The following is a 23,640-nucleotide window of genomic DNA, read 5'->3' on the forward strand; positions in this document are numbered from 1 at the left end:
CCACACCCATGTGTACCTCTCAGACAGCCCCCAGAGCATAATCAGCAAATTGCTGCTTTTATCCATCTTCACTTTTCAGCATCTATCCTTCACATTGCGGGGAGTAAAGACCTTCACCCCGGCAAGTTGTAGAAACATTTCTTCAGTGGTTGGCATAGGGCAGTGAGATCTCTTCATTGAGGCCCTTTGGGTCTATCCACACTCTCAGCTTTCCAGTTTCACTCTTCTCCGCGTTGCTCATCATATTATTTGGAATACTGTGCGCACAGTTCTGGTCGCCACATTACGAAAAGGATGTGGATGCTTTGGAGAAAGTGCAGAGGAGGTTCACCAGGATGTTGCCTGGTATGGAGGGCGCTAGCTATGAAGAGAGGTTGAGTAGATTAGGATTATTTTCATTCGAAAGACGGAGGTTGAGAGGGAACCTCATTGTGCTCTACAAAATCACGAAAGGTTGTGGTGAATGTATTATGCCAATAATCCACCATTGTATCTGTATCTGTGCTATGCTGTTGCCTTGTGGGCTCCTCCTATGGGCCATTGCATGGCATTATCCATCGGGGAACATGTTGGGGCCTGTATGGGCTCCGCCCATGTCTCCTCCCCTTGAAGGGAGGTATAAAGAGCAGTCGACCTGTAGGTGGTTCTCAGTATTGGATCAGTCGCAGGCAGGCACTGTTCTAAGTTGATTAAAGCCACAGTTTACTTCTACTCCCGTCTCGAGTGAATTGATGGTCGCATCAGAGGTATAGACAGGGTGGATAGCAAGAAGCCTTTTCCCCAGAGTGGGGGACTCAATTACTAGGGGTCACGAGTTCAAGGTGAGAGGGGAAAAGTTTAAGGGAGATATGCATGGAAAGTTCTTTACGCAGAGGGTGGTGGGTGCCTGGAACGCAGTGTCGGCGGAGGTGGTAGAGGCGGGCACGATAGCGTCATTTAAGATGCATCTAGACAGATACATGAATGGGCTGGGAGCAGAGGGATGCAGATCCTTAGAAAATAGGCGACAGTTTTAGATCGAGGATCTGGATCGGCGCAGGCTTGGAGGGCCGAAGGGCCTGTTCCTGTGCTGTAATTTTTCTTTGTTCTTTGTTCTAGTCCTGGAGGAGCAGTCACTTTCTGGATTCCTCCCACCTTTCCAAGCTCCTCTGTCCTGTCTCTCAGGCAGGATTAAGAGAGCGGCTGGGATGCTCCTCGGAGCATGCTGATCTGGCCGCACACTCCCACCTTCTTCAAGGTGGTATTCGCCAGGAAGGCGCCCAAGACCTTTGAAGACATCTTTGTGATTTTTCGCGGATTTGTCCAGCAGCCAATGGCTTTGCGCCGTGTGAAACACCGCAAACCGCTTCGGGTACACCGAGGGAGGGTTGCCAGTCCAGGTGTTTGACTTGTCCCAGCTGAGGTGTGGGCGATTTTGTTTTGTGTTTGTCATTTGGAACCACAAATCTCTTTCCTTCCCATTACACTGGCTCTCAGCTTAGTTTGCCCCTGAGGATGAGGACTGTTCCATCATATCGCCTCAACTCTACCTCTGTCTTCAGTTCCGGTCTCCATCTGGAGCAACTTCACACAGGTCCGTGAAGATCATGGTATTGCTTGTAACACCGGTGTTTCACCTGACACTTCATATTAACGTGATGCTCTTGGGTCATAAAATCATAGAATTTACAGTGCAGAAGGAGGCCATTCGGCCCATTGAGTCTACACCGACCCTCGGAAAGAGCAGCCCACTCAAGCCCACGCCTCCACCCTATCCCCGTAACCCAGTAACCCCACCTAACCTTTTTGGACGCTAAGGGGCAATTTAGCGCGGCCAATCCGCCTAACCTGGACTGTGGGAGGAAACCGGAGCACCCGGAGGAAACCCGCGCAGACATTGGGAGGATGTGCAGACTCCGCACAGACAGTCACCCGAGGCTGGAATTGAACGCGGGACCCTGGCGCTGTGAGGCAGCAGTGCTAACCACTGTGCTACCGTGCCGGTCATCATTCCAATAGTCACACACCATTTTTTTTCTTTGAGAGTTGAGGGTGTCGCCCTGTTCTGGGACGTAACCTGCCGCCGGAATTTCCCGAGAGGAAGAGCGAGGAGGAGAGAAAGTGAGGAGAGGGGATGAGTGAGAGGGGAGCTAGAGAGTGAGATAGAGGAATAAAGAGGGCAAATAATTCAATTCTGATTGGTGAACATTTTAATACGGACGCGGAGAATCCACACCGAGTGAGATTAAAGAACTTTGGTTTATTTCCAGTTATGTTATATACAACTCCCGGTAGATCCCTATCGGAACTCTCCAGGGTCACTGCCTTACTGGTCGACCTTCTATACACAGACGAATGGAGTTACCCCGCCCCTCAGCGGAGAGTTTGTACTCTTGCGAGAACCACGGGCAGTGAATCATTCCCACCCCGTATAACTCGAGCGGGATATGACAAACGCATTTGAATAAATTCAATTTCTCCCTCATTCTGCAACGCCGCAATTTACAAATTCTCACCCACGTTTTCCAATCCCTCCATGGGTTCATCGTTCATTCTCACTCCACCATCGAGGGCCCAATCTCCGGAATTCCCTCCATAACCCTCCCAACCTTCTTGAAGCCAGTCCTTAACACCTGCCTCTTTAACCGAGCTTTTGGTTAATGTTCCATTCATCCCCATGTGACTTCGGATAATCCATAGAACCCCTACAATAATAATAACAATCTTTTATTGTCACAAGAATGAAGTTACTGTGAAAAGACCCTAGTCGCCACATTCCAGCGCCTGTTCGGGGAGGCCGGTACGGGAATTGAACCCATGCTGCTGGCCTTGTTCTGCATCACAAACCAGCTGCCTAGCCCACTGAGCTAAACCAGCCCCATACAGAAGGAGGCTCAAATGTTTGTCCTTGAGCATGGGGATGTTTTATTCGGCTAAAGATGTTGTTTATAGAAACCCTGTTGACTGTTCAGTACGGGAGAGGTTCTGCACTTTGCTCTTTTCCGCGCAGTCTCCATCAGTGACATCGAAACCGTTCGTGAGGGGCACCAATCGGAGGTCCTGCAGAGACTGGCAGATGAGTTTAATCCTGACCGCTGCTTCACCATCGTATTCCGTGGCAGGCGAGGGAACCTGGATCTCGTGGCAGATTCAGCTCAGCAGGCAGATCGCTGGGTCCAGGGACTCCGCAAGCTTATTGAGAACGTCAAAAACATGGACCTGAAGGAGAAGCTCGATCAGTATCCTTTCGCAATTTCTTCTTCATTGTTAATGAGTTTCCTCTGACAGCTATTAGGAAGGAGAATTTCACTGGCAGGAGTCAGGATGGTCCCGTTAAAGGGCTCGAGCATCAAACACAAAACATAGACCAAAACCTGCTGCGAGTGTTTGATGGGGACAGTGTAGAGGGAGCTTTACTCTGTATCTAACCCCGTGCTGTACCTGTCCTGGGAGTGTTTGATGGGGACAGTGTAGAGGGAGCTTTACTCTGTATCTAACCCCGTGCTGTACCTGTCCTGGGAGTGTTTGATGGGGACAGTGTAGAGGGAGCTTTACTCTGTATCTAACCCCGTGCTGTCCCTGTCCTGGGTGTGTTTGATGGGGACAGTGTAGAGGGAGCTTTACTCTGTATCTAACCCCGTGCTGTCCCTGTCCTGGGAGTGTTTGATGGGGGCAGCGTAGAGGGAGCTTTACTCTGTATCTAACCCCGTGCTGTACCTGTCCTGGGAGTGTTTGATGGGGGCAGCGTAGAGGGAGCTTTACTCTATATCTAACCCCGTGCTGTACCCGTCCTGGGAGTGTTTGATGGGGACAGTGTAGAGGCAGCTTTACTCTGTATCTAACCCCGTGCTGTACCTGTCCTGGGAGTGTTTGATGGGGACAGTGTAAAGGGAGCTTTACTCTGTATCTAACCCCGTGCTGTACCTGTCCTGGGAGTGTTTGATGGGGACAGTGTAGAGGGAGCTTTACTCTGTATCTAACCCAGTGCTGTACCTGTCCTGGGAGTGTTTGATGGGGACAGTGTAGAGGGAGCTTTACTCTGTATCTAACCCCGTGCTGCACCTGTCCTGGGAGTGTTTGATGGGGACAGTGTAGAGGGAGCTTTACTCTGTATCTATCCACGTGCTGCACCTGTCCTGGGAGTGTTTGATGGGGACAGTGTAGAGGGAGCTTTACTCTGTATCTAACCCCGTGCTGCACCTGTCCTGGGAGTGTTTGATGGGGACAGTGTAGAGGGAGCTTTACTCTATATCTAACCTCGTGCTGCACCTGTCCTGGGAGTGTTTGATGGGCACAGTGTAGAGGGAGCTTTACTCTGTATCTAACCCCGTGCTGTACCTGTCCTGGGAGTGTTTGATTCGGGACAGTGTAGAGGGAGCTTTACTCTATATCTAACCCCGTGCTGCACCAGTCCTGGGAGTGTTAGATGAGATGGAGTTTTACTCCACATCACTCGCACTGGATTTTTATTTCCTGAACTCCCCTCTCAGGTGGATTGGTGACTGGTTCCAGAAAGCTGACAAGGATAAAGATGGCCGGATGAACTTCAAGGAAGTGCGGGATTTGCTGAAAATGATGAATGTTGATATGGCTGAAGTCCGCTCCCTGCAGCTTTTCAAGGTGGGTCCCCAACTGCACTCCTGATATGATTGTGGAATGATAGACTCTCAGAGCACCGATTGAGTCCATTTGGCCCATCGTGCTGTACTGGCTGAGTTAGCCTGTGTGGTAAACAGAGAATCCTCGCGACCGGCGCGAATTGCGCAAGTTGCCCCGACGCCGGGACACGATTCTCCGCAGAGCGGGGAACCCCTGCCATTGGCACCGGCGTGGCTGGCACAGCGCCGGTCAGGGGCCGCTCTATGCATCCCCCCCGCCGATTCTCAGCCCGGGTTGATCCGAGCGGCCGTCGTAAAAAACCCGAGTCCCGCCGGCGCCGTTCACACCTGCTCTGAGCCGGCGGGACCTCGGCGTGGTAGGGTCCGGGGGCGGCCTGTGGGGGGCAGGAGGGGGCCGACCCCAGGAGGGGCCTCCGATGTGGCCTGGCCCGCGATCAGGGCCCACCGATCGGCGGGCCGGCCTCTCTGGTTGGGGCCCTCCTTTCTTTCGCGCCGGCCCCTGTAGCCCTGCGCCATGTTGCGTCGGGGCAGGCGCGTTGAAGGGAGTCACTGCGCATGCGCGCGTTGGCGCCAGTGCCGCTGCGTATGCGCGGACCCCGCGGTTCCTTGTTCACGCCTGGAGTTCACTTCAGTGCCGTGTTGGCCCCCTGTAGGGGCCAGAATTGCTGATCCTGAGGCCGTGTTGATGCCGTCGAGAAACGCGACGGCGATTCCGACAGCGTCAACACTTAGCCTCAGGATCACAGAATCCCGCCCACCATTTGCCTCCTTTACTGCCGGCTGTACCCGCGCGCTTACTTTCAGCGACTGATGCATGAGGACACCAAGATCTCGCTGAGTATCCGCCTCTCTCAATTTACACTCATTCAAATAATAATCTGCCTTCCTATTTTTGCTACCGAAGTGGATAACCTCATATTCATCCACATTATACCGTATCTGCCATACATGTGCCCACTCACTCAGCCTGTCCAAATCCCACTGAAGCATCTCTGCATCCTCCTCACTGCTCACCCTCCCACCCAACTTTGTGTCATCTGCAAATTTGGAGAGAATACATTTAATTATCTCGTCCAAATCATTAATATATAATGTGAACAGTTTGGGTTCTAGCACAGATCCCTGCGGTACCCCACTAGTCACTGTCGCCAATCTGAAAAAAAAAACATTTATTCCAACCCTTAGCTTCCTGTCTGCTAACCAGTTTTCTCTCCATCTCAGGACACTTCCCGTAATCCCATGTGCTTTAACTTTACAGTTTGTCATGTGAGACTTTGTCGAAAGCCTTCTCAAATTCTAAATAAACCACTTTCACAGGTTCTCCCTGATCAACTGTACTAGTTACATCTTCAAAGAACTCTGGTAGATTTGTCAAGCATGATTTTCCTTTGTAAATCCACGCTGACTTTGTCTGATTACACCACTGCTTTCCAAATGCTGTGCTGTGAAATCCTTGATAATGGACTCCAGCAACTTCCCTACTGCCGACGTTAGGCTCTCTGGTCTCTCGGTCCCTGTTTTCTCTCTCCCTCCCTTTTTGAACAGTGGGGTTACATTCGCTACCCTCCAATCTGTAGGAGTCATTCCAGAGTCCAAAGATTTTGGAAAATGACCACCAATGGATCTACTATTTCGAGGGCCACTTCCTTAAGGACTCCGGGATGAAGATTATCAGGCCCTGGAGATTTGTCCACCTTCAATCCCAATAATTTCATCAAAACCATTTCTTTACTAATACTGGGCGGAATTCTCTGATCCTGAGGCTAAGTGTGGAGGCTGTCAGAAACGCCGTCGCGTTTCCCGACGGTGTCAACATAATAATAATAATCGCTTATTGTCACGAGTGGGCTTCAATGAAGGATCTGTGAAAAGCCCCTAGTTGCCACAGACCGGCACCTGTTCGGGGAGGCTGGTATGGGAATTGAACCCGTGCTGCTGGCATGGTTCTGTATTACAAGCCAGTGAGTTAGCCCACTGTGCTAAACACGGCCGAAGGATCGGCAATTCTGGCCCCTACAGGGGGCTAGCACGGCACTCGAGCGACCCACACCGCTCCAACTGCCGATCCCGGCGTCAACTGGGTGCCACGGGGTCCGTGCATGCGCAGTGGCACCGGCACCAACAAGCGCATGCGCAGTGGCACGGCGCCAACAAGTGCATGCGCAGTGGGACCAGCGCGATTGCCGCGCATGCGCAGTGGCTCCCTTCTCCGCTCCAGCCCCGATGCAATATGGTGCAGGGCTACAGGGGCCGGCGAGGAAGAAAGGAGGCCCCCAGCCCCAGAGGCCTGGTCCACTGATTGGTGGGTCCCGATCGCGGGCCAGGCCACAACGGAGGCCCCCCCCCCCCCCACCGGGGTCGGACCCCCTCTTCCCCCCCACCCCCCTCCACCCCCCACAGGTCGCCCCCGGACCCTTCCACGCCGTGATCCCGCCGGCTAAGAGCAGGTTAGAACGGGGCTGGCGGGACTCTGGTTTTTTGTTACGGCCGCTCGGCCAATCCCGGGCCAAGAATCGCCGGGGGGGTGGGGGGGCCCGTAGAGCGGCCCCTGGGCGGTGCCAAGCCGACCACGCCGGTGCCAATGCCCGCCGACTCGCCGCTCTGCGCAGAATCGCATCCCGGCTTCGGGACGATCGCGCCGATTCTCTGGCCCGGTGTCGGGCTGAGAAAATCCCGCCCACTAATTTTCAGCAGCTCACTAAAATTTGTGTTTCTCAGAACCTCCGGTACATTATTCATGTCCCCCTTTGTGAAGACAGAAGCAAAGTATGAATTTAGTTCCTCAGCCATTTCTTTGTTCCCAGTTACGAATTCCCCCGTTTCTGACTGTCAGGGGCCTACATTAGTTTTTATCAATCTTTTTCTCTTCACATACCTGTAGAAACTTATGCAGTCAGTTTTTATGTTCCCGCTAACTTATTTTCAAATTGTATTTTCTCCTTCTTAATCAATCTGCCTTTGCTGAATTTTAAACTGTTCCCAACCCTCAGGTCCATTGCTTTATTTTTAAGCTAACTTGTATGTCTCTTCTTTGAATCTTAATACTAACTCTAATTTCCTTTGTAAGCCATGGTTTGGCCTCCGCTCCCTTTGTACTCTTGAGCCAAATAAGAATAAACAACTTTTGGAGTTCACCTATTCGTTCCTTGAATGCCTGCAATTGCCTGTCCGCTGTCCTTTCTTTCAGTAATGTTTCCCAATCTGTTATAGCCAGCTCATGCCTCATACCATCATAGTTACCTTTATTGAGGTTCAGGACACTGGTCTCAGAATCAACTACCTCACTATTCATCTTGATAAAGAATTCTACCATGTTATGGTCACTCATCCCCACGGGTTCTTTCACAATTCGATTACCAACTAATCCTTTCTCATTGCACAATACCCTCTTTAGCACAGGGCTAAATCGCTGGCTTTGAAAGCAGACCAAGGCAAGTCAGCAGCACGGTTCAATTCTCATACCAGCCTCCCCGAACAGGCGCCGGAATGTGGCGACTAGGGGCTTTTCACAGTAACTTCATTTGAAGCCTACTTGTGACAATAAGCGATTTTCATTTCATTTCCAAGACGGCCTGTTCCCTTGCTGGTTCCTCAACAAACTGGTCCAGAAAACCATCCCTTACACACTCCAAATAGAAATTCCTCCTCTATTGCACTGTGACTAATTTGACCCACCCAATCTATAGGCAGATTAAAGTCACCCCTAATCTCATATGTTCCTTTATCACATGAATCTCTGATTTCCTGTCTAGTGCTATTCCCAATATTACCACTGCAGTTTGGTGGTCTGTATACAACCCCTACCAATGGCTTTTGCCTCTTGATGTTTATGAGGTCTCCCATGAACTGAGGATAAATAACCTGAGTGAATAATCAGAATTAATTACCTTAGAATACTGTGTGCAGTTTTAATCCCCTTATTTACTTGGTTTAGCACACTGGGCTAAATCGCTGGCTTTGAAAGCAGACCAAGGCAGGACAGCAGGACGGTTAGATTCCCGTACCAGCCTCCCCGAACAGGCGCCGGAATGTGGCGACTAGGGGCTTTTCACAGGAACTTCATTTGAAGCCTACTTGTGACAATAAGCGATTTTCATTTCATTTGAGGAAAGGTTGTCACTGGAGGCAGCACAGAGGAGGTTTCCCACGATGACCCTTGATATGGAGTGACTGCCATAAAATGCATCTTAAATAAGCACCCACTTATTCTGAGACTGCGCCCCCTGGTCCCATGCTCTCCCATGAGTAATGGCACGGCAGCACAGTGGTTAGCGCTGATGCTTCACAGCGCCAGGGACCCGGGTTCGATTCCTGCTTGGGTCACTGTCTGTGCGGAGTCTGCACGTCCTCCCCGTGTCTGCGTGGGCTTCCTCCGGGAGCTCCGGTTTCCTCCCACAAGTCCCGAAAGACGTGCTGTTAGGTGAATTGAACATTCTGAATTCTCCCTCTGTGTACCTGTAGCGCACAAAGACTCCGTGAGACAAATAGAGTGAAGTCGATGAGGCTCTATTAAGCGTGTCTGTTCCCCCGCAGCTCGATAATAAACTGGCCTGCGGGGGAAGGCACCGGCTTCTTATACTCCGCCTTCAGGGCGGAGCTTGAGGTCAACGGCCAACCAGGACCCGGGATCTGTCAGCCAATGACATTAGGGCTTCCAGTCCCACATGACCCCCAATACATACTACCACATTCACCCCTTGTCAAAAATGAACCCGGCGGGGTGATGCTTCGTATGGTGGTAAGGGTTTACAGGGCTGGTCCTGGGAGGAAAAAAAACATTCACATGGCAATACGGTATGTACAATTTTGTCCTGTTGCAACTATTTACAGAGGGTATAGGAAGAAAAGCAAAATGTTCTTGTGAACAGTCCATATTTGTGTTACATCGACGCCACGAGTCGGTCGGGTGGTCTGGCCGTCCGTGTCGATCGCCTCGGCCCCGGCGGTGGTGGTGCTTGGATCGGTGTTGTCGCCTCCAAGAGCCTTACGGTTTCAGCTTGGGCTTTATTCTTGGTCAGTGCTGAGGGGAGGGGAACCGATCCTCCTGGGAAGGGGGCGGTCGCGGGGTGCGGCGGTGGCAGGAAGGGGGGCGGTTGGGTTGATGGTGTCGGGGGGGTGTGCGTGGTGCCGGCGGGCGCCAGATCCCGCAGGGAGACCGTGTCCTGTCAGCCGTCGGGGTACTCCACGTAGGCGTACTGGGGGTTCGCGTGGAGGAGGTGAACCCTTTCGACCAACGGGTCCGCCTTATGTGCCCGCACATGCTTTCGGAGCAGGATGGGTCCTGGGGCCGCCAGCCAGGTCGGCAGCGACGTTCCAGAGGAGGACCTCCTAGGGAAAACGAGGAGACGCTCATGAGACGTTTGATTAGTGCTCGTACATAATAACGACCGGATGGAGTGGAGAGCGTCCGGGAGGACCTCCTGCCACCGTGAAACTGGGAGGTCCCTGGACCGTAGGGCCAGTAGGACGGCCTTCCAGACCGTGCCGTTCTCCCTCTCTACTTGCCCGTTCCCCCGGGGGTTGTAGCTGGTCGTCCTGCTTGAGGCTATGCCCTTGCTGAGCAGGAACTGGCGCAGCTCATCACTCATGAAAGAGGACCCCCTGTCGCTGTGGACGTATGCGGAGTAACCGAACAGTGTGAAGATGCTGTTCAGGGCTTTAATGACTGTGGCCGCGGTCATGTCAGAACAGGGAATGGCAAAAGGGAAGTGGGAGTATTCGTCCACCACATTAAGAAAATATGCGTTGCGGTCGGTGGAGGGGAGGGGCCCTTTGAAATCGAGACTGAGGCGTTCAAAGGGGCGGGAAGCCTTAATCAGGTGCGCTCCATCCGGCCTGAAAAAATGCGGCTTGCAACCTGCGCCGATGTGGCAGTCCCTTGTGACTGTACGGACCTCCTCTAAAGAGTATGGGAGATTGCGGGACTTGATGAAGTGGAAAAACCGAGTGACCCCCGGGTGGCAGAGGTCCTCGTGGAGGGTTTGGGGGCGGTTAATTTGTGCGTTGGCACATGTGCCGCGGGATAGGGCATCGGACGGCTCGTTCAGCTTTCCGGGACGATACAAAATCTCATTGTTGAAGGTGGAGAGCTCGATCCTCCACCTTAAGATCTTGTCGTTTTTGATTTTGCCCCGCTGTGTATTATCGAACATGAAGGCTACCGAGCGTTGGTCAGTGAGGAGAGTGAATCTCCTGCCGGCCAGGTAATGCCTCCAATGTCGCACAGCTTCCACTATGGCTTGGGCTTCCTTTTCTACTGAAGAGTGGCGGATTTCTGAGGCGTGGAGGGTTCGGGAGAAGAAGGCCACGGGTCTGCCCGCTTGGTTAAGGGTGGCCGCTAGAGCTACGTCGGAGGAGTCGCTCTCGACCTGGAAGGGGAGGGACTCGTCGATGGCGCGCATCGTGGCCTTTGCGATATCCGCTTTGATGCGGCTGAAGGCCTGGCGAGCCTCTGTCGACAGAGGGAAGGTCGTGGTCTGTATTAGGGGGCGGGCCTTGTCTGCGTACTGGGGGACCCACTGGGCGTAGTATGAAAAGAACCCCAGGCAGCGTTTCAGGGCTTTTGGGCAGTGCGGGAGGGGAAATTCCATGAGTGCGCGCATACGTTCGGGGTCGGGGCCTATTATCCCATTGCGCACTACGTAGCCCAGAATGGCTAGCCGATCGGTGCTAAAAACGCACTTGTCCTCGTTGTACGTGAAGTTCAAGGCTTTGGCGGTCTGGAGGAATTTTTGGAGGTTGGCGTCGTGGTCCTGCTGATCGTGGCCGCAGATGGTTACATTGTCGAGATACGGGAACATGTTGATCAACCATTCGGTCCATCTCCCGTTGGAAGACCGAGACCCCGTTTGTGACACCAAAAGGGACCCGTAGGAAATGGTATAATCGCCCGTCTGCCTCGAAGGCTGTGTACTTGCGGTCACTTGGGCGGATGGGGAGCTGATGGTAGGCGGACTTGAGGTCCACGGTGGAGAAGACTTTATATTGGGCAATCCGGTTGACCATGTCGGATATGCGGGGGAGAGGGTACGCGTCTAGTTGTTTGTACCTGTTGATGGCCTGGCTATAGTCAATGACCATCCTTTGTTTCTCCCCTGTCTTCACTACTACCACCTGCGCTCTCCAGGGACTATTGCTGGCCTGGATTATGCCCTCCTTTAGTAGCCGCTGGACTTCGGACCGAATGAAGGACCGGTCCTGGGCGCTGTACCGTCTGCTCCTAGTGGCGACGGGTTTGCAATCCGGGGTGAGGTTCGCAAACAAGGACGGGGGTTGCACCTTGAGGGTGGCGAGGCCGCAGATAGTGAGTGGGGGTATTGGGCCGCCGAATTTGAACGTAAGGCTCTGTAGGTTACATTGAAAATCTAAGCCCAGCAAGGTGGGGGCACAGAGTTGGGGAAGGATGTTTAGTTTGTAGTTTTTGAACTCCCTCCCCTGCACCGTTAGGGTAACTACGCAGAATCCCTGGATCTGTACGGAGTGGGATCCTGCAGCTAGGGAAATCTTTTGTGCGCTGGGATAGGTGGTCAAGGAACAGCGTCTTACCGTGTCGGGGTGTATAAAGCTCTCCGTGCTCCCGGAGTCGACTAGGCATGGCGTCTCGTGGCCGTTTATTAGCACCGTTGTCGTCGTTGTCTGGAGTGTCCGGGGCCGAGCCTGATCGAGCGTAATCGAAGCGAGATATGGTTGTAGTAGTGGAGTGGGGTCCGTTGTTGCCGTCCAAGGTGGCGTCAGGGATGGACAAAATGGCCGCCCCATACATCGCACGTGGCTGGGGGGTCACAAGATGGCGGCGGGGGTGGACAAAATGGCCGCCCCATATATCGCACGTGGCTGGGGGGTCACAAGATGGCGGCGGGGGTGGACAAAATGGCCGCCCCCACGCGTCGTACAGGTCTGGGGCGGTCCAAGATGGCGGCGCCCCATCTCCCCTCGTGGTGGCCGGGACCCAAAATGGCGGCGTCTGTGGGTCGCACATGGTGCGCTGGGGGGGGCTGGGGAGCGCTAGGACCGCGAGCGCTAGGACCGCGCGGAGCTGCCTCACCGGGGACAGCGGTGGTCGGGGCCCAAGTAGGTGGCGCCGGTGGGTCAGGCGTGGGGCGCGGGGTGAGGGTTAGGGGGGCGTTAGGGACGCGCAAAACTCCCTCCTCTCCGTGGAGAGTGTTGGCCGGGACCCAAAGCGGTAGCGCCGGCGGCGGGTCATACATGGGCTGCGGGGAGGGGGGTTGGGGAGCGTAAGTGGCGTGCAGGGCTCCCTGTTCTCCCGGGACCGCGGTGGTCGGGACCCAGAGCGGCTGCGCCTGCGGGTCGTACATGGCGTGCTGGGGGGGTTGGGGCGCGTAAACGGCTTGCAGGGCTCCCTGTTCTCCCGGGACAGCGGCGACCTCGCGGGACCGGCACACAACCGCATAATGGCCCTTTTTCCCGCAGCTCTTGCAGATAGCTGCGCGGGCCGGGCAGCGCTGTCGGGGGTGTTTCGCCTGGCCGCAGAAATAACAGCGGTCGCCCCCGATGCGACTCGGCGTTGGGACCGCGCAAGCCTGTGGGGTGTCCGGGGGGGGGGTTTGCCACGACGGGTACGTACGGGGCCCAATGGGCTGCCGCGCGGTTGGGGCCGTAGGCGCGGGTATTACGCGCGGCCACGTCTAGGGAGGCTGCTAGGGCCCGTGCCTCTGAGAGTCCTAGCGACTCTTTTTCTAGAAGTCTTTGGCGGATTTGGGAGGATTGCATACCTGCCACAAAAGCGTCGCGCATTAACATGTCCGTGTGTTCGTTTGCGTTCACCGACGGGCAGCTGCAGGCTCGTCCCAAAATCAGCAGCGCGGCGTAGAATTCGTCCATCGATTCTCCGGGAGCTTGCCGTCTCGTCGCGAGCTGGTAGCGAGCGTAGATTTGGTTAACTGGGCGGACATAGAGACTTTTCAGTGCTGCGAACGCCGTCTGGAAATCGTCCGAGTCTTCGATGAGGGAGAAAATCTCCGTGCTCACCCTCGAGTGCAGGACCTGCAGTTTTTGGTCTTCTGTGACCCGGCCGGTGGTCGTTCTGAGGTCGGCCTCGAAGCAAGTCTGTCAGTGCTTGAAGGCTGCTGCCGCATTCACTGCGTGGGGGCTGATCCTCAGGCATTCCGGAATGATCCTGAGCTCCATAGTCCTTTTTAGGCACGCTTAATAAATTGTAGCGCACAAAGACTCCGTGAGACGAATAGAGTGAAGTCGATGAGGCTTTATTAAGCATGTCTGTTCCCCCGCAGCTCGATAGTAAACTGGCCTGCGGGGGAAGGCACCGGCTTCTTATACTCCGCCTTCAGGGCGGAGCTAGAGGTCAACGGCCAACCAGGACCCGGGATCTGTCAGCCAATGACATTAGGGCTTCCAGTCCCACATGACCCCCAATACATACTACCACAGTACCCGAACAGGCGCCGGAGTGTGGCGACTAGGGGCTTCTTTTCACAGTAACTTCATTGCAGTGTTAATGGAAGGCTACTTGTGACAATAATAAAGATCATCATTACCCTGTTTAACCCCCTAAGAATCTTACAAGTTTCAATCAGATCACCTCTCATTTTTCTGAAATAATCGCTTATTGTCACAAGTCGGCTTCAATGAAGTTACTGTGAAAAGCCCCTAGTCGCCACATTCCGGCGCCTGTTCGGGGAGGCTGGTACGGGAATTGAACCGTGCTGCTGGCATCGTTCTGCATTACAAGTCAGCTGTTTAGCCCACTGTGCTAGACCCAACCTGTTTAATCTGCCCCTCTCTCAGAGAGTGGTGAATCTTTGGGATTATTTAGCGCAGGAATCTGTGGAGGCCGAGTCCGCGAACATTTTCCAGGTCGAGACCGAGAGGTCTTTAATCAGTTGGGGAATGAAGGGTTACGGAGTGACGGCAGGAAAGTGGATTTAGTGAGTGTGAGATCAGCCGTGATCTTAGTAAATGCCGGAGCAGGCTCGAGGGGCTGAATGGCCTCCTCCTGTTCCTATTCCTTATGGTCTTGCGATTGGTTGGTGCTCTCAGTGGCATTCTCTGATAGATCCTGCCAAAGCCTCTTTTGGTTGGTTGGGTGGACAGCCGTCTTGGGATAGCCTGATCAAACAGTTATTTCTGTGCCTTTCAGATGGCAGACAAGTCACGATCAGGAACACTGGAGGGAGATGAGTTTGTTTTGTTTTATAAAGCACTAACTCACCGTGACGACATTCACCGACTCTTCAATGAGTTCTCCAAAGACGAGAAGAAGCTGACGCTCCTCGAGTTTGTCGACTTTCTGACGTGTGAACAGCTCGAGCAGATAGACAATGTGGAGATGTTTGCCATGGACCTAATTGCCAGATATGAGCCATCAGAGACAGGTACTGCACCCGCTTAGACTAAACATCCTGTCATGTGACAGGCACACCTACTCCAGGCGACACGATCCGCACAGAGAGGAAAATCCCCTCCACTCTATCTTAAATCCCCTCCACTCTATCTTAAATCCCCTCCACTCTGTCTTAAATCCCCTCCACTCTGTCTTAAATCCCCCTCCACTCTGTCTTACATCCCCCTCCACTCTGTCTTAAATCCCCTCCACTCTGTCTTAAATCCCCCTCCACTCTGTCTTAAATCCCCCTCCACTCTGTCTTAAATCCCCTCCACTCTGTCTTAAATCCCCCTCCACTCTGTCTTAAATCCCCCTCCACTCTGTCTTAAATCCCCCTCCACTCTGTCTTAAATCCCCCTCCACTCTGTCTTAAATCCCCTCCACTCTGTCTTACATCCCCCTCCACTCTGTCTTAAATCCCCCTCCACTCTGTCTTACATCCCCCTCCACTCTGTCTTAAATCCCCTCCACTCTGTCTTAAATCCCCTCCACTCTGTCTTAAATCCCCTCCACTCTGTCTTACATCCCCTCCACTCTGTCTTACATCCCCCTCCACTCTGTCTTAAATCCCCCTCCACTCTGTCTTACATCCCCTCCACTCTGTCTTACATCCCCTCCACTCTGTCTTAAATCCCCTCCACTCTGTCTTAAATCCCCCTCCACTCTGTCTTAAATCCCCGTCCACTCTGTCTTAAATCCCCTCCACTCTGTCTTAAATCCCCTCCACTCTGTCTTAAATCCCCTCCACTCTGTCTTAAATCCCCTCCACTCTGTCTTAAATCCCCCTCCACTCTGTCTTAAATCCCCGTCCACTCTGTCTTAAATCCCCGTCCACTCTGTCTTAAATCCCCTCCACTCTGTCTTAAATCCCCCTCCACTCTGTCTTAAATCCCCCTCCACTCTGTCTTAAATCCCCTCCACTCTGTCTTAAATCCCCCTCCACTCTGTCTTACATCCCCTCCACTCTGTCTTAAATCCCCCTCCACTCTGTCTTAAATCCCCTCCACTCTGTCTTACATCCCCTCCACTCTGTCTTAAATCCCCTCCACTCTGTCTTAAATCCCCTCCACTCTGTCTTAAATCCCCCTCCACTCTGTCTTAAATCCCCCTCCACTCTGTCTTAAATCCCCTCCACTCTGTCTTACATCCCCTCCACTCTGTCTTAAATCCCCTCCACTCTATCTTAAATCCCCCTCCACTCTGTCTTAAATCCCCCTCCACTCTGTCTTAAATCCCCTCCACTCTGTCTTAAATCCCCCTCCACTCTGTCTTAAATCCCCTCCACTCTGTCTTAAATCCCCCTCCACTCTGTCTTAAATCCCCTCCACTCTGTCTTAAATCCCCTCCACTCTGTCTTACATCCCCTCCACTCTGTCTTAAATCCCCCTCCACTCTGTCTTAAATCCCCCTCCACTCTGTCTTAAATCCCCCTCCACTCTGTCTTAAATCCCCTCCACTCTGTCTTAAATCCCCTCCACTCTGTCTTAAATCCCCTCCACTCTGTCTTACATCCCCTCCACTCTGTCTTAAATCCCCTCCACTCTGTCTTACATCCCCTCCACTCTGTCTTAAATCCCCCTCCACTCTGTCTTAAATCCCCTCCACTCTGTCTTAAATCCCCTCCACTCTGTCTTAAATCCCCCTCCACTCTGTCTTACATCCCCTTCCACTCTGTCTTAAATCCCCTCCACTCTGTCTTAAATCCCCTCCACTCTGTCTTAAATCCCCTCCACTCTGTCTTAAATCCCCCTCCACTCTGTCTTAAATCCCCCTCCACTCTGTCTTAAATCCCCCTCCACTCTGTCTTACATCCCCCTCCACTCTGTCTTAAATCCCCCTCCACTCTGTCTTACATCCCCCTCCACTCTGTCTTAAATCCCCCTCCACTCTGTCTTACATCCCCCTCCACTCTGTCTTAAATCCCCCTCCACTCTGTCTTACATCCCCCTTCCACTCTGTCTTACATCCCCCTCCACTCTGTCTTACATCCCCCTCCACTCTGTCTTACATCCCCCTCCACTCTGTCTTACATCCCCCTCCACTCTGTCTTAAATCCCCCTCCACTCTGTCTTACATCCCCCTCCACTCTGTCTTAAATCCCCCTCCACTCTGTCTTACATCCCCTCCACTCTGTCTTAAATCCCCCTCCACTCTGTCTTACATCCCCCTCCACTCTGTCTTAAATCCCCCTCCACTCTGTCTTACATCCCCTTCCACTCTGTCTTACATCCCCTTCCACTCTGTCTTACATCCCCCTCCACTCTGCCTTACATCCCCCTCCACTCTGTCTTACATCCCCCTCCACTCTGTCTTAAATCCCCCTCCACTCTGTCTTACATCCCCCTCCACTCTGTCTTAAATCCCCTCCACTCTGTCTTAAATCCCCTCCACTCTGTCTTACATCCCCTCCACTCTGTCTTAAATCCCCCTCCACTCTGTCTTAAATCCCCTCCACTCTGTCTTACATCCCCTCCACTCTGTCTTAAATCCCCTCCACTCTGTCTTAAATCCCCTCCACTCTGTCTTAAATCCCCCTCCACTCTGTCTTAAATCCCCCTCCACTCTGTCTTAAATCCCCTCCACTCTGTCTTACATCCCCTCCACTCTGTCTTAAATCCCCTCCACTCTATCTTAAATCCCCCTCCACTCTGTCTTAAATCCCCCTCCACTCTGTCTTAAATCCCCTCCACTCTGTCTTAAATCCCCCTCCACTCTGTCTTAAATCCCCTCCACTCTGTCTTAAATCCCCCTCCACTCTGTCTTAAATCCCCTCCACTCTGTCTTAAATCCCCTCCACTCTGTCTTACATCCCCTCCACTCTGTCTTAAATCCCCCTCCACTCTGTCTTAAATCCCCCTCCACTCTGTCTTAAATCCCCCTCCACTCTGTCTTAAATCCCCTCCACTCTGTCTTAAATCCCCTCCACTCTGTCTTAAATCCCCTCCACTCTGTCTTACATCCCCTCCACTCTGTCTTAAATCCCCTCCACTCTGTCTTACATCCCCTCCACTCTGTCTTAAATCCCCCTCCACTCTGTCTTAAATCCCCTCCACTCTGTCTTAAATCCCCTCCACTCTGTCTTAAATCCCCCTCCACTCTGTCTTACATCCCCTTCCACTCTGTCTTAAATCCCCTCCACTCTGTCTTAAATCCCCTCCACTCTGTCTTAAATCCCCTCCACTCTGTCTTAAATCCCCCTCCACTCTGTCTTAAATCCCCCTCCACTCTGTCTTAAATCCCCCTCCACTCTGTCTTACATCCCCCTCCACTCTGTCTTAAATCCCCCTCCACTCTGTCTTACATCCCCCTCCACTCTGTCTTAAATCCCCCTCCACTCTGTCTTACATCCCCCTCCACTCTGTCTTAAATCCCCCTCCACTCTGTCTTACATCCCCCTTCCACTCTGTCTTACATCCCCCTCCACTCTGTCTTACATCCCCCTCCACTCTGTCTTACATCCCCCTCCACTCTGTCTTACATCCCCCTCCACTCTGTCTTAAATCCCCCTCCACTCTGTCTTACATCCCCCTCCACTCTGTCTTAAATCCCCCTCCACTCTGTCTTACATCCCCTCCACTCTGTCTTAAATCCCCCTCCACTCTGTCTTACATCCCCCTCCACTCTGTCTTAAATCCCCCTCCACTCTGTCTTACATCCCCTTCCACTCTGTCTTACATCCCCTTCCACTCTGTCTTACATCCCCCTCCACTCTGCCTTACATCCCCCTCCACTCTGTCTTACATCCCCCTCCACTCTGTCTTAAATCCCCCTCCACTCTGTCTTACATCCCCCTCCACTCTGTCTTAAATCCCCTCCACTCTGTCTTAAATCCCCTCCACTCTGTCTTAAATCCCCCTCCACTCTGTCTTAAATCCCCTCCACTCTGTCTTAAATCCCCTCCACTCTGTCTTAAATCCCCTCCACTCTGTCTTAAATCCCCTCCACTCTGTCTTAAATCCCCCTCCACTCTGTCTTAAATCCCCTCCACTCTGTCTTAAATCCCCTCCACTCTGTCTTAAATCCCCCTCCACTCTGTCTTACATCCCCCTCCACTCTGTCTTAAATCCCCCTCCACTCTGTCTTACATCCCCTTCCACTCTGTCTTACATCCCCTTCCACTCTGTCTTACATCCCCCTCCACTCTGCCTTACATCCCCCTCCACTCTGTCTTACATCCCCCTCCACTCTGTCTTAAATCCCCCTCCACTCTGTCTTACATCCCCCTCCACTCTGTCTTAAATCCCCTCCACTCTGTCTTAAATCCCCTCCACTCTGTCTTAAATCCCCCTCCACTCTGTCTTAAATCCCCTCCACTCTGTCTTAAATCCCCCTCCACTCTGTCTTACATCCCCTTCCACTCTGTCTTAAATCCCCTCCACTCTGTCTTAAATCCCCTCCACTCTGTCTTAAATCCCCTCCACTCTGTCTTAAATCCCCCTCCACTCTGTCTTACATCCCCCTCCACTCTGTCTTAAATCCCCCTCCACTCTGTCTTAAATCCCCTCCACTCTGTCTTAAATCCCCTCCACTCTGTCTTAAATCCCCCTCCACTCTGTCTTAAATCCCCTCCACTCTGTCTTAAATCCCCCTCCACTCTGTCTTACATCCCCCTCCACTCTGTCTTAAATCCCCTCCACTCTGTCTTAAATCCCCTCCACTCTGTCTTAAATCCCCCTCCACTCTGTCTTAAATCCCCTCCACTCTGTCTTAAATCCCCCTCCACTCTGTCTTACATCCCCTTCCACTCTGTCTTACATCCCCTTCCACTCTGTCTTACATCCCCCTCCACTCTGTCTTAAATCCCCCTCCACTCTGTCTTACATCCCCTTCCACTCTGTCTTAAATCCCCCTCCACTCTGTCTTAAATCCCCTCCACTCTGTCTTAAATCCCCCTCCACTCTGTCTTACATCCCCCTCCACTCTGTCTTAAATCCCCTCCACTCTGTCTTAAATCCCCTCCACTCTGTCTTAAATCCCCCTCCACTCTGTCTTACATCCCCCTCCACTCTGTCTTAAATCCCCTCCACTCTGTCTTAAATCCCCTCCACTCTGTCTTAAATCCCCTCCACTCTATCTTAAATCCCCCTCCACTCTGTCTTACATCCCCCTCCACTCTGTCTTAAATCCCCCTCCACTCTGTCTTAAATCCCCCTCCACTCTGTCTTACATCCCCTCCACTCTGTCTTAAATCCCCTCCACTCTGTCTTACATCCCCTCCACTCTGTCTTAAATCCCCCTCCACTCTGTCTTAAATCCCCCTCCACCCTGTCTTACATCCCCCTCCACTCTGTCTTAAATCCCCTCCACTCTGTCTTAAATCCCCTCCACTCTGTCTTAAATCCCCTCCACTCTGTCTTAAATCCCCTCCACTCTGTCTTAAATCCCCTCCACTCTGTCTTAAATCCCCTCCACTCTGTCTTAAATCCCCTCCACTCTGTCTTAAATCCCCTCCACTCTGTCTTAAATCCCCTCCACTCTGTCTTAAATCCCCTCCACTCTGTCTTAAATCCCCTCCACTCTGTCTTAAATCCCCTCCACTCTGTCTTAAATCCCCTCCACTCTGTCTTAAATGGGAGGCGCCTTGGGTGGGATTCTCCCCTACCCGGCGGGGCGGGTTTCCCGGCGGGATGGAGTGGCGGGAACCACTCCGGCGTCGGGCCGCCCCAAAGGTGCGGATTTCTCCGCAACTTGAGGGGCTAGGCCCGCGCCGGAGTGGTTGCCGTACCGCCTTTGGCGCGACGCCCGCCGGGGCCGAAGAGACTCCCCCGGCCGGTGGAAGTCCGCGCATGCGCGGGAGCATCAGCGGCTGCTGACGTCATCCCCGCACATGCACAGGGGGGGGGTCACCTATGCGTCGGCCATCGTGGAGACCTACACGGCCGACGCGTAGTATAAGAGTGCCCCCACGGCACAGGCCCGCCCGCGGATCGGTGGGCCCCGATCGCGGGCCAGGCCACCGTGGGGGCACCCCGCCGGGGCCAGATCGCCCCGCGCCCCCCCCCCCCCCCCAACCAGGTCCCAGGATCCCGCCCGCGCCGCCTAGTCCCGCCGGTAAGGGAGGTGGTTTAATTCACGCCGGCGGGACAGGCATTCCAGCAGCGGGACTTCGGCCCATCGCGGGCCGGAGAATCGCCGGGGGGGGGCCCGCCGACCGGCGCGGCACGATTCCCGACCCCGCCGCCCCCCGGCGATCCGTTCCCCCGGCGATCCGTCCCCCCGGCGGGGAGTCGGAGAATCCCGCCCCTTATCTTGAAACTGTAACATCTGCTTCAGATTCCCCCACAGGGGGAAATATCTTCTCAGCATCCACCCTCAGGACCATAGAAACCTGGAAAATAGGAGCAGGAGGAGGCCATTCGGCCCTTCGAGCCCACTCCGCCATTCATTATGATCATGGCTGATCATCCAGCTCATTAATCTGGTACCACCTTCCCCCATCCCGATATCCTTTGATCCCCTTCCTCCAAAGTGCGATTTCTAACTGCTTCTCGATAGCATACAACACTGGAGGGAGAGGAGTTTGATAGGGGCTGGTTTAGCACTGTGGGCTAAATAGCTGACTTGCATTGCGGAACCAGGCCAGCAGCGCGGGTTCAATTCCCGTACCAGCCTCCCCGAACAGGCGCCGGAATGTGGCGACTAGGGGCTTTTCACAGTAACTTCATTGAAGCCTACTTGTGGCAATAAGCGATTATTATTATTACAATGTTCTGGTCTCAGCTACTTCCTGTGGTAATGAACTCCACAGGCTCACCACTCTCTGGGTGAAGAGATGTCTCCTCATCTCTGTCCGAAATGGTTTACCCTGAATTCCCAGACTGTGACCCCTGGTTCTGGACACACCCACCATCAGGAACATCCTTCCCAGGGGCATCATGTGGCGCAGTGGTTAGCACTGGGACTGCGGCGCAGAGGACCCGGGTTCGATCCTGGCCCTGGGTCACTTTCCGTGTGGAATTTGCACATTCTCCCCGTGTCTGCGTGGGTTTCACCCCCACAACCCAAAGAAGTGCTGGTTAGGTGGATTGGCCACGTTAAATTGCCCCTTAATTGGAAAAAAAATAATTGGGCACTTTAAGTTTATAAAAAAAAAAGGAACATCTTCCCTGCATCTACCCTGTCTAGTCCTGTTAGAATTTTATACGTCTCTATGAAATCCCCCCTCATTCTTCTGAACTCCAGCGAGAACAATCCCAACCGAGTCAATCTCTCCTCATATGACAGTCCCGCCATCCCTGGAATCAGTCTGGTAAACCTTCGCTGTACTCCCTCGAGAGCAAGAACATCCTTCCACAGAGAAGGAGACCAAAACTGCCCACAATACTCCAGGTGTGGCCTCACCAAGGCCCTGTACAATTGCAGCAACACATCCCTGCTTCTGTACTCGAAACCTCTTGCAATGAAGGCCAACATCCCATTAGCCTTCTTTACCGCCTGCTGCACCTGCATGCTTACCTTCATCGAATGGTGCACAAGGACACCCAGGTCCCGCTGCACACTCCCCTCCCAATTTACAACCATTCAGGTAGTAATCTGCCTTCCTGTTTTTGCTTCCAAAGTGGATAATCTTACATTAATCTACATTATACTGCATCTGCCATTGGTTTGCCCACTCGCCCAACCTGTCCAGATTACATTGCTCATCCTCCCATCCAGCTTTGTGTCCTCTGCAAATATGGAGATAATACAATTAGTTCCACCATCACTGGTCTTTTTACCTCAGGAGGGATACACTGGCGTGGGAATCAGATTTCTGCATCCCAGTGCTGAGGGAGCGCTCTGTCCCAGTGCTGAGGGAGCGCTCTGTCCCAGTGCTGAGGGAGCGCTCTGTCCCAGTGCTGAGGGAGCGCTCTGTCCCAGTGCTGAGGGAGCGCTCTGTCCCAGTGCTGAGGGAGCGCTCTGTCCCAGTGCTGAGGGAGCGCTCTGTCCCAGTGCTGAGGGAGCGCTCTGTCCCAGTGCTGAGGGAGCGCTCTGTCCCAGTGCTGAGGGAGCGCTCTGTCCCAGTGCTGAGGGAGCGCTCTGTCCCAGTGCTGAGGGAGCGCTCTGTCCCAGTGCTGAGGGAGCGCTCTGTCCCAGTGCTGAGGGAGCGCTCTGTCCCAGTGCTGAGGGAGCGCTCTGTCCCAGTGCTGAGGGAGCGCTCTGGCCCAGTGCTGAGGGAGCGCTCTGGCCCAGTGCTGAGGGAGCGCTCTGGCCCAGTGCTGAGGGAGCGCTCTGGCCCAGTGCTGAGGGAGCGCTCTGGCCCAGTGCTGAGGGAGCGCTCTGTCCCAGTTCTTTTTTTTAGAAATATATTTTATTCAAGATTTTGTGGTCAAACATAACAGTACGTAGTGTTTCTTTTAAACAACAATAAAGCAATATAAATAACAGTGGCCAGTTTTAAACAAATAAATAAATAATATATAAACAAGAACAAAAAACAAACTAAATGGCAACTGCCTTGTCAAAAATAAATACTCTCCAAAGATACAACCCAACAGTCCAATATACATGACCTAAAACAAGTGCCTATACATATACAATAACATCCCTGAGAGTCTGTCCGATTCCTCTCTCCACCCCCCCCCCCCCCTCCCCTGGGTTGCTGCTGTTGTCTTCTTCTTTTCCATTCCCTCTATCTTCTCTATCTTTCTGCGAGGTATTCGACGAACGGTTGCCACCGCCTGGTGAACCCTTGAGCCG

At 53.2% G+C, this 23,640-nt stretch overlaps 1 protein-coding gene across 1 annotated transcript in view; it reads left to right on the forward strand.

The window, feature by feature from the left end:
- Positions 1-3,064: 3,064 nt before the first annotated feature.
- Positions 3,065-23,640, forward strand: part of plcd4a (phospholipase C, delta 4a) — a 117,433-nt gene continuing 96,857 nt past the window's right edge. The window contains exons 1-3 of the mRNA XM_072468692.1: positions 3,065-3,218; positions 4,470-4,599; positions 14,716-14,950. Of these exons, the coding sequence (XP_072324793.1) occupies positions 3,193-3,218; positions 4,470-4,599; positions 14,716-14,950 (391 nt within the window). The 5' untranslated portion in view covers positions 3,065-3,192. The remainder of the gene's footprint in view (positions 3,219-4,469; positions 4,600-14,715; positions 14,951-23,640) is intronic.

The sequence above is a fragment of the Scyliorhinus torazame genome, chromosome 2, assembly GCF_047496885.1.
Source record: "Scyliorhinus torazame isolate Kashiwa2021f chromosome 2, sScyTor2.1, whole genome shotgun sequence".
NCBI lineage: Eukaryota > Metazoa > Chordata > Chondrichthyes > Carcharhiniformes > Scyliorhinidae > Scyliorhinus > Scyliorhinus torazame.